The sequence below is a fragment of the Palaemon carinicauda genome, chromosome 17, assembly GCF_036898095.1.
Source record: "Palaemon carinicauda isolate YSFRI2023 chromosome 17, ASM3689809v2, whole genome shotgun sequence".
Taxonomy (NCBI): Eukaryota; Metazoa; Arthropoda; class Malacostraca; order Decapoda; family Palaemonidae; genus Palaemon; species Palaemon carinicauda.
In genome coordinates, this window is record NC_090741.1 from 103,199,971 (window position 1) to 103,211,428 (window position 11,458).

The 11,458-nt window shown below is 35.8% G+C and overlaps 1 protein-coding gene and 1 long non-coding RNA gene across 2 annotated transcripts in view; one reads left to right on the forward strand and one right to left on the reverse strand.

The window, feature by feature from the left end:
- Positions 1–984: 984 nt before the first annotated feature.
- On the forward strand, positions 985–10,422 carry LOC137656876 (uncharacterized). Its single transcript, XM_068391246.1, has 10 exons — positions 985–1,125; positions 4,835–5,029; positions 6,140–6,253; positions 6,458–6,559; positions 6,701–7,270; positions 7,447–7,620; positions 7,978–8,142; positions 8,311–8,496; positions 8,890–9,060; positions 9,179–10,422. The coding sequence occupies exons 2-10, from the start codon at positions 4,835–4,837 to the stop codon at positions 10,265–10,267; spliced, it is 2,766 nt and encodes a 921-aa protein (XP_068247347.1). The 5' UTR covers positions 985–1,125; the 3' UTR covers positions 10,268–10,422.
- LOC137656880 (uncharacterized) overlaps positions 8,951–11,458 on the reverse strand; it is a 90,263-nt gene continuing 87,755 nt past the window's right edge. The window contains exon 3 of the long non-coding RNA XR_011047032.1: positions 8,951–9,081. This is a non-coding gene — a long non-coding RNA (uncharacterized lncRNA). The remainder of the gene's footprint in view (positions 9,082–11,458) is intronic.

Below are 11,458 nucleotides of genomic sequence, written 5' to 3' on the forward strand. Positions count from 1 at the left end.
AATTTGGGAATACATTATTGGATGTCGTTGAATAGTCTACATATAAAAGTTTTTATTTTCACTCCGGCTTAAAAGATCTTTTTTGCTGTTTCACAGCTTTGGTATTTGAGGACTATATTAACACTTCAGCTTGATAAATCCCTTTTCACTTGAATGTATAGTTGGACACACGACTCCCTGGCACACCTCGCTCAAAATAAGTGCACAATGTCATATACCCTTACTGCGCGGCGAGTAACCAAATAGATAGTGTATATACAACAAGGGTAAGCTAAAGTAGAGGATATTCTGACATGTAAGAATGAGAAATGGAGATGGGAAGGACATATAATGAGAAACAGATAAAAGATAGTCATTAAGAATGACAGAATAGGGCCCTAGACATTGCAAACGAAGCAGTGCAAGGAGGAGAAGACGATGGATTGACCAGCTGAGAAAACGTCTGTATGGACTGGCATAGAAAGATCATATACAGATGGAATTAGGACATGTCTGAGGCCTTTGATCTGCAGTGGACTAGTTACGGCTGATGATGATAATAATATATGCTGTATATATACATATATACTGTGTGTGTGTGAATAATGTTCTCATTCACGAATTAACGAGCTGACCACATGACACGCATAAAGATTAACATGTGAGGTAAGAAAAAAGGGCAAATTCTCTCAACCTTGAAGAAGCAGTGACGCATATCTACCCGATAACAGTTTTTTTATGTATCTCCTTGGAATGTCTTTCTTCACACTTTCCGTGTATAGTAAGAATACTTATATGAACCTTTTGAAATATACTACAAGTGAATATTACTTAGCGATGTATATAAATAGATTATGTAGAGAAACAGCCACATCTTGCTAACATCAGCCGAAGATATTACTCTGGGATATCCCGGCGAAGAAAGGTGGGGAATCCACCAACGCCCACAGAAGGACGCAAGGATCAGGAATCGGCCCCTCTGGAAGCCGCCTGCAAGAGGGTGCAACGCACAAACTCCGCCCACTCCCCCACACCCCCTTCCTTGTCCCCCTAGACCCCTAGGGCTTTTCATAACAAGGCGGAGTATAAAGGACACTGACCACCCGGCCAGGAACACAGTTCTCAGCTTACCCGGAGTACTACAAGGTGGGACGCTCAAGCTCACGTGCTTTTTTCCAAGCCTTTTTTTATCTATGCTTTTTTTATTATGGTGGCAGTTGCTTATTTTAATTCAATTTCTCGATTTAATATTTGCTTATTCCTTTTCCTTGAGTGGCTACGTTGAATTGTTCGACGAAGGAAGTGTGCTGCTTACTTAAGAAGTGAGGAAGTTGTTGGAGTAGATGTTGATGTGGGATTACAGTATAGTATTCCATATTCCGCTAAATCATTGCAGTGAGCGACATCATTCCATGTCAGTTACACACACACACACACACACACACATAGACATATATATATATATATATATATATATATATATATAATATATAATATATATATATATATATATATATATATATATATACATATATATATATATATATATATATATACACACATATATATATATATATATATATATATATATATATATATATGTAACTCATACAATTATAAATATGTACATATATGTGTATATACACAGATATACGTTTTACAATAATATATATATATATATATATATATACATATATACAGTACATTATATATACATATATATATATTTATATATACATTATATATATATATATTTATACATATATACATATATATATATATATATATATATAATTGAAAATATCCACCAAAACAAGTCTTAATATCGAATTCCCTACATATTGGGATTAACATACACCCAAAAAGGAATTACATATGACAAGTGCTTCTACAAAAGCCAAGATTTGATCTTAAGCCCAAACACTTAAAAACATAAAACAATGAGCTAACCATTCAATAATCAAGAGATAGAAGATTTCGAATTTTATATATATTCTTGCCAAATAAAACTATTTCTACTCTAAATAAAAGTCAACCCATCTCCACAATAATAATTAAAGGGTTTGTTTATGGCACACCCAAACATACATACATACAGACATATACATACACACATATATGTGTGTTATAGGCATACATACACACATTTATATATACATGTATATATATATATATGTGTGTGTGTGTATATATAGACACAAATATATTATAAGCATGCACACACATATATAGATATTAAAAGCATACACATGTAGCATACACACATCTATGAGAGTATGTATGAATGCATATATATGCATATATGCATATATACTGTATGCATTCATGTGAACATACGCCTATACAGTATACATATACATACATACATACATACCGCAAATACATATATATATATATATATATATATATATATATATATGTGTGTGTGTGTGTGTGTGTGTGTGCATGTACCTTATTTACATACATTATATTCATATATATACATATATATATATATATATATATATATATATATATATATATATATATATAATTGCACACTAAAATACATACAAATATATATAAGTAAAATTCAGCTTAAAATGATATATCCAGTGGCGATGAAAGGTAAAAAATGAGGGATAATATATATATATATATATATATATATACATATGTATATATATATATATATATACATATATATATATATATATATATATATACAGTATATCAGGTTTCATGTAAAGTTACCTTTGTAACTTGACTTGTTTCGTATTCAAAGTAGCCTACTTTTAACTCCAAAGTATTTTACAATCTAATACATAATTATTCTAAACATAGCTTATCATCGTAAATTATTCAAATTATTAACTTTTAATTTTAACATCTAACTCCCAAGTAAATAAACTTTCAACATATTTACCCAACTATGAATTCGTTCTTGAAATTCAATCTCCGAATCTTTTAAGTCGCATATATTTATAAATGATAATTTTCATTAATGTATCTATTCGTATAAAAATCGTGGGTATATTTCATAAATTTTCAAAATGTATCATAATTGCTTCATGTGCACATCGTTTCTGTGTGTTTTCTTGTTTATCTTTTGTTTAAATCATATATACTGAAGATTAATATAGTATTTATATAGAGTTATTGGAGCCATTAACTGGCCAGACAGTATTATATTGAATCCTTCTCTCTGGTAACGGCTCATTTTGTCTTTGCTTACACATACACCGAATAGTCTGGCATATTCATTCCACATTTTCCTCTGTTCTCACACACCTGACAACACTGGGACTACCAAACATTTTTCTTTGCACAAGGGGTTAACTACTGCCATATAATTGTTCAGTGGCTACTTCCCTCTTGATAAGAGCAGAAGAGACTCTTTATCCATGGCAAATAGCTCTTCGAGGAGAAGGACACTCCAAAATCATACCTTTGTTCTCTAGACTTGGGTAGTGCCATAGCTTCTATACCACGGCCTTCCACTCTCTTGGATTAGAGTTCTCTTGCTTGAGGGTACACTTTGCCAAGCTGTTCTATCTTATTTCTGTTCCTCTTGTTTTTTTCAAGTTTTTATAATTTATATATAAAAGATTTAATTTAATGTTGTTCCTGTTCTTAAAATATTTTATTTTGATTATTTATTACTTCTCTTGTAGCTTATCTATTTCCCTATTTCCTTTCCTCACAGGGCTATTTATCCCTGTTGGAGCCCTTGGGCTTATAGCATGTTGTTTTTCGAACTAGGGTTGTAGCTTGGCTTTTAATAATAATAATAATAATAATAATAATAATAATAATAATAATAATATTAAACAGTATCAACCGTTTTCATATCACACCAAAACATGAATATCTTCCTGCGCATAACATGTTTTATATCCGCCCACGCATGCGCAGTAATACTAAAACCTACTGGTAATGACAGCAATAAAACAAACTAAACCACCGCAATTTTCACATAATTTGTCCGGCGCTGTGAGTTGTATATCCGGTAAATTTTTATCCTAAAACTATTTTTGTCCACGCTTGCACGCCATCTTGATTTTTTTTAAACATTTATATTTGACTCCAAGTTTGACTTTAACCTTGAATAGTCTTTGTTCTTTTGCCCTTGGTTCTTCCTGGCTAAATTCCGAGAAGAAGAAAAAATGAAGGATTTGAGTAGGATGACGAATTGGTTGAGGGAACCTGAGTTCAGAGAAGCGATAAATATATCGTAAAAAAAAAAATTACGCTCGTATCCCGCGGTCGTGTGGTGCTTTTGGACGAGACCAACGAATATTGTGAGATATACTTTCACGATTATGGATAATTTCTTATCGAATTTAGATCGGATAGGATTTATGGATTTGGAGTAGGCTATACAGCCTAGCGATGGGGCCTCTGAGGCTATCGCCGCTCAATTGAATCGAGGGTAAAACCCTAAAGTTACACTATGAAGTAACAGACTGAAGAGATTGGGCAGTAAGATGGAGGAAAGGGAATTTAAGAATGTTATAAAGTTAATGCAGCTAAGGGCCATAGAAACAAAACAAAGTCCCTTAAGTAACACCTACAGTACACCTCACTACACCATGATGGAAAAACATTTTGTAAATTTATCTTTTTGAATACCTCTCATTGGTACCCAAGTTTCTTAATTGCCAAGTAACTTTTGTGTCAGAGGCTCGGCTTCTTACTGGAACTTGAGTAGCTTAAAACCTTCATAACTTATCAATATCTGAGTATCTAATCTATTGTCGCCTAAATTTTTTGGCTTTTATGCCTCATTGGCCTCTTTTAAGTAGATGGATAACCTAATTCACGTTGTAAAATCTTAACGACATTGTGATAATGGAGTCTCTTATTCACACCACAGATGGGGACGACCGGGCTGCTATGCGTAGTGCTTCTGATGAGCGGGGCCAGTAATGCCTTCCCACAATACCCTGGGCAAACACAGCAGACGCAGGAGGAGCAGACACAAGGGCAAATTGCAACTGATCTCACTGAAGACCAGAAGGAAGGCCTGGCAAACTTCTGGTGGCAGAACCAAGGAGTCTTCGACAACCCGGTAAGTACACACAAGCTTTTGATTGAAGGTCTAAATCTGACTTCACTAACTTGATCATTCAAGATATTTATATTCATACAGCCTCTCATCCTTCCACCAATATGAACAATGAGAGTCATAACTATCATTGATTAATTATTAGATATATGGAATCAGAACAGAGTAGGTTATTGATGCACAGTAATAGCTAAATTTTGTCATACAGATAAAGTGGTGTGAAATTTAAAATAAAGGGGCATTTATAAAAACACATTTCCTTAAAGGCATCTTTTCAGTCTATTAAAAAGTTTCTAAGTGGATTTCTTATATGTATGAAATGGCAAATAGAAAACATTGCATGGTACCTCGAAGCACGTTAGCCATTATACTGTAGGTCACTGTTAAGGCCACCAAAATGGTAGTAGACAGGTTTAACTTAATTGCAAAAGGCCAAAGCAGTTAATCATTTACCAGGAACCCTATCAGCATGGTACACAATTTTGACAAATAAGTGCTTGGGAGTTCATGAAAAGCTAAAGGCATGACATTATTGGGCCTATCAATAAGATAGAAGTTTTGACTAAAGTGTGACCTGGAGGTCACATAATTAAATTTGTTTCATTATGAGGCTTACTACCAAAGGAAAAGGTTATGGCATAATAAGTGACCAACCTTATGGAATGCTAAAGATGGTTTCCTGTTACAAATAAATGCTGTAACAAACTCTGACTAAGAGGTAGTACTGTTGAGGGTAATTTATAATTCGAAGTTTATGGAGAGATGAAGCATTTGGTTGAGGAGAGTTAGCTTCAGGTGAGTCTGTTATACCAGCATGACTTTATAATCATTCAAAATCCTTTATTCATTGATATAGCTGTCATTAATCTCTCGTCTAGTAAACTGTTTATACATGATTAAGCAAAAAGATGAAAGGGGCAATATTATATTCAGACCAATCTTATGATTTTTTTTTATAAAATTCACAGTTCTTTCTAGAATAACATCCATTGGTTAAACAAAACTCAGACCAAGTAGAAAATCTAGAGTAAGTCTTACTAAACATTTTTTTTTTTCACAAACTAGTACCGACTGACATTTTTATCATAATTAATATACTTCCATCTCTTACAGGGTGCTGGAGCAACAGTTGTTGTTGTCCCAGAACAAAGCTCTCAGTCAGAATCGCAAGGTCCAGAAGATTTTGCAGAGACCTTCATTCCTACCCCTTCACCAGACTGTGCCCCTGTAAGTTCAAGTCGTGAAACATTCCAAGAGGGGTACTTGAAACATATTGTAATATAAGTTATATACTGATTTAAGGGTAATTTTAGATATCTACATCATTGCAATAGTATACGTACTTTTCATAAAGCATAGACATAAACCCCAAATTAAAAACTTTGCCAGACCATTTATGATTTTAATCTTTTTGTCTTGTTGACTTTTCAGCTTGAAGGCTGCATTCCCTGGCAATACTGTGTTAAAGGAGTTTTCACAAACACAGGTGAAGGATTACTTTCACTCAGGACACCAACTAAGGTTCCAGAAACCGTGAGTATACTACCTGTTTGAAGGTTGTGGAAGATCATAACACTTTTGTTTTATTTCTATTAGATTTGTACTATATCTAAACAAAACAACTTCTAAATTAAAATGGAATGGAATTCTAATCTTCCTGCTTTTCTATTCCAGTACACACAAAAACTGTGTGGGCAAATAGGAAATATCTGCTGTCGGATCCCAGATGAACTTCTGGCAGCCCAACAGCAAGGTCCGTCCAGCAATAGTGGGTCACATGGAACCGGAGTTGAAGGGATTATTGAGGTTATTAGCTCTGGTGGTATACCTGATACTAATGTGCCAGTTTCAGGGCAAACTGGTGTAGCCATTGAAGGCTCCCTATCACCAGGCAGAAATGATCCCTATGAGGGTGGCGATGGTCAAAACACTGAAGTTGTCAACACTGGTGATGATTTTGGTCAAATCACTGAGGTTGTCAACACTGGAGTTGATGATATTGCAGATCAGACAGGGTTAGAGTCTATTGCAGGGCCATCCCCAACAATTATTGAAGAAACAAGTGTAACAGGAGGAGGATATGGCAGCATAAACACTGGAGTCTTGACTGAGGTGGTTGCTGTTGTTAAAGATACTGGATGTACTGCTTATACACATGACTGCGTTCCTCACTACCAATGTATTGATGGGGTAATTAACACCTCTGGTGCTGGTCTAATTGACCCTCGCATTCCACCACCAAGGGTAAGATATCACAATAAAAAAATCTTGTCAATAGACATTGTTACTGAATATTACTCAAGGGAAAAAAACTTGTCAAAAATGTTGTTACTGAATTTTATTCAAGTATTTTAAATGTTCCAATCAATCCCTTCTAATATGATGTATAAAATGTAATCCCATCTTAATTTTTTTTTCAGGAATGTACCAATCCTGATTATCCAGAAGTTCCAGGAAAATGCTGTAGGATCCCAGGTGCCACACCTCCACCAGCACCAGCACATTTACACACTTGTCCAGAAAACACAGAGTGCGTGTCCAAAGATCTTTGTAATCATCATGGTACTGGTCATCAGAATCCAAGATCTGAACTAGTAAGTATTTTGAATAGATAATTTAGAAGTATAACCTCTACTAAGGGACTGTTAGCAAAGGCCTACACGCCACGTTCAATACAACAACCTAAACCCTACTCAAATGCTCAATTTCTAATAAGGATACATATTTAGAATAGTCCTTTTCATGTCGATTTTCAACCTAAAACTATCAATAGTCAGTGAATGGCACAGATGCTGCTGTGAATTATTTCATTCCATTTGGTTAGATTCATATACATTTTTCACGAAGAATCAGTGTTCATAATTTCACAATGGACTAACACAATTGATAAACATTTATTTAAAAACTGGTTGTGTCAAAATAACTGATTCTTTCCCATGGATTTCTTCTAGACATGCTACCTGGACTATGTTGACGAAACAGACTTTTCGGCAGGAGTTTGTTGCGAGCCTCCACCACCTGCTCACTTAGAGACATGCCCTGGTAATCAGGTGTGTGTGTCTCAAGGATTGTGTGCTGCTCAGAGCACTGATGTCCATGATGCTTCCTCACAAATTGTAAGAATCTACAGCAGGCAAATAGATTAATAATTACAAAACATATCTTTATTGCTCCATATAATGCCAGTCTAATATATACTAGAATGCAGTTATAATTTACAGGGGAAGAGTTAAAGCTTTAGACTCAAGAACTTCTATGATTGGCAATATCATTTTTTTTTTCAGACCTGTTATATCCCTGGAGGTTCAGTAGTTGGTGAATGCTGTGATCCTCCCGCTCCCGAACCAACAGTTCCAACCCCTTTGACCACATGTCCAGGCACCCAAGAATGTGTGGAAAATTATCAGTGCACAGCTGAAGGTACTATCAACACAGATGGCGCTGGTTTGATCAATGTCAGAGTGTACCATGTAAGTAGCTTACAAATCACTAGAATTAATAAATCATTTGACAATAAGACTTCAGAGGTATTTTTAACAGTAGCTCTTGTCAAAGTTTTTTTATACAAAATGATTATTATTTACTTAAAAAATTCACGTTTCCACTGAAAAATCTAAATATTGAATCTTTAGCTAGTCTAAAAGTTGTAATTACCCATTCTAGCTTAATGACATTTCTTTTTGGTAAGTTTATAAAAAGGTCTCACCGGCTCCATACATCCTAGCCCAGATAAAAATACAAGTATGTAACCTACTCGGAAGAGGCAGCTTATGCAAAGTTTGATCAGAATAAAAAAAACTTGGCCCTAATAAAAAATCATAGAATTTAATGATTGTAAAAAAAAACTTTCTTTTGTATCTCAGAAAGCTTGTTACCTTGATCCTGTCGCTTATACCACTGGCGTGTGCTGCCAACCTCCAACTCCTCCAACCCCAGCTCCATTGATAACATGTCCTGGTAACCAAGTTTGTGTGTCTGATGGCAACTGTGCAAGCGCAGCAGCTGCTACAAGTGATGTATCCCCCAGCTATGATGTGCGTACCATTTTAATGATACTGAAAAATAAATCAAATCTGTTCTTATAATGACTGTACCAATTATAAAAATCTAATATACTTTTCATAAATCAATCATTCTTATTTTGCTTTACAGACTTGTGTGTTGCCTGATCATACAACTGGTACTGGAGTTTGCTGTGACCTTGGCATACCAGTTTTTGATGTATGCCCTGGCGATTCCGTGTGTATTCCTGAGATTCTCTGCCAGGGTGAAATCCTTAATAATGAAGAGCAATATACTCCAATCGGCACTTCTGGTGTTTGGAGCCAGTGTCCTTTAAGTGGGGATCTCAGTGTACCTGGAGTTTGTTGCCGCAATCCTACAATAGTAACAACTTCTAGTCCATACACAGCTGCTGGAGAGTGCGGTGTTAGAAATCAGGCTTTGGATCTACGATCAAGTCCTAAGCTTCAAAAGAATGAAGCACATTTTGGCGAATTTCCTTGGCAGGCAATTATATTCTTCACTAACTTCACCTACAAGTGTGGTGCTTCTATCATTGATGATCGTTGGTTACTCACTGCAGCTCACTGCGTAGATGGCTACCAACACGGTGACTTCAAAGTCCGGCTAGGAGAGTGGCAAGTAGATAAATATGAAGAACCACTCCAGTATCAAGATGTAGACATAATTTCCATCACGGTTCATCCAGATTTCAAATCTGCTTCTCTGCACAACGATGTAGCTCTCATTGAACTTGCTGCTCCTCTTACTTTCCAGTTTCACATAAACTCAGTCTGCCTTCCTAATGCCAACCAGCTACCTGCAGTTGGCACACGCTGCTTTGCTTCCGGATGGGGAAAAGATGCATTCAATGGCAATTATCAACCAATACTAAAAAAGATTGATGTTCCATTTGTCGAAAGAGAATATTGCCAACAGTTACTCAGGAAAACTCGCCTTGGGAAATATTTTGTCCTAGACAAGTCCTTCATGTGTGCAGGCGGAGAGGAGAACAAAGATGCTTGTGAAGGTGATGGTGGTGGTCCTCTCGTCTGTGAAGATCCAGCCACTGGTAGATATTTTGTTGCAGGAATAACTGCCTGGGGAATTGACTGTGGGGTCAAAGACGTCCCTGGAGTCTATGTCGATGTGCAGCTCTTCAGGCCATGGATCGATGGAATAATTACTGAAGCTGAGCAACAGCAGCAGCAGCAGGGACCCTCTGGATATGGGCGGTAAAGAGGTGCTTGTGAGCTCTGAATTGAGCAGACCCTCTAAACCAAATCAATAACCCTATATATTTATGAGGCATTAAGTAGCTATGTAATACTCATAAACCAATATTCTGTGATACTTTTCTAGATAAAATTTATTCAAATAAATTTTAAGACATACATTGGCTTTCCATCTCTAAATACTTTGCATGTATTTAAACTGACGGGGAAGCACAGTGATGCTTCAGAGCAATTAGGATTCTAAATAAATGTTTGACCAAACTAATAAAAACAAAGGAAAGAGAAAATCGTTATCTTAGGCTTTTTTATAGTTTTATTAAGTGAAGGTTGGGAAGCTAAGGAGCGTAGTGTTTTACCCTTCCTAGAATTTGAAGAACAAAATAAACATGTCCCGGATAAAAGGCTGGAAAACGCATGAGTCTGCCCCGTTCAAAAAAGGATGTTTTAGAGTTTGTAAGAGAAAATTATAAGGATTGATAGTAGTGATCGAATGACAGCATAGAATGCCTTACAGGGTTACAAATGCCCTTTCGGACGATGAACAAATTTCATTAATGCAAACTCCAGCAGTTAGTGCATCTGGTGATAGTGCAAGCCTGGTATTATTCAAATTTCTCTATCAATGCTGAATTAAATATAAGTTACGAAACACACTTTCTACTTTGTCATGAGAAATGAGTAATCAATATATATCCCAGAAGCTTCTTTCTTATCAATGTACAATTTCACTCCCAATGTCTGTTAAATGGACAATAGGTGACTAGGCCTCTGATTTACCATCTTCAAATGCATCCAGAATTGAAAATGGATTTCTGTATACCAGGATGCAACCTTAGACACAAGAGGAGGAGGAAGAGGAAGAGGAGGAGGAGGAATAGGAAGAGGAGGAGGAATAGGAGAAGGGGGAGGAGGAGACAAACCTTTACTCGATTTAGAATAGCAGGATGCTTCAACCTCAAGGGTTTCAATGGGAAAGTGGCCCAGTTCAGAAAAATAACTACTAAAGTAACAAATAAACTACATAATAAAAATAAGTCCAAAACAATCAAAACCGTGAAACAATCTTCTAAATGAAGTGCATGATCAATATTAAGCATATTTGTAGCATACCTCAACTAAATACAGCAGTCCAGTTTTCTGTCCCCAAAACAGTCAACAGTCATCATATAACCTGATTTTAGACTGACAAACTGAC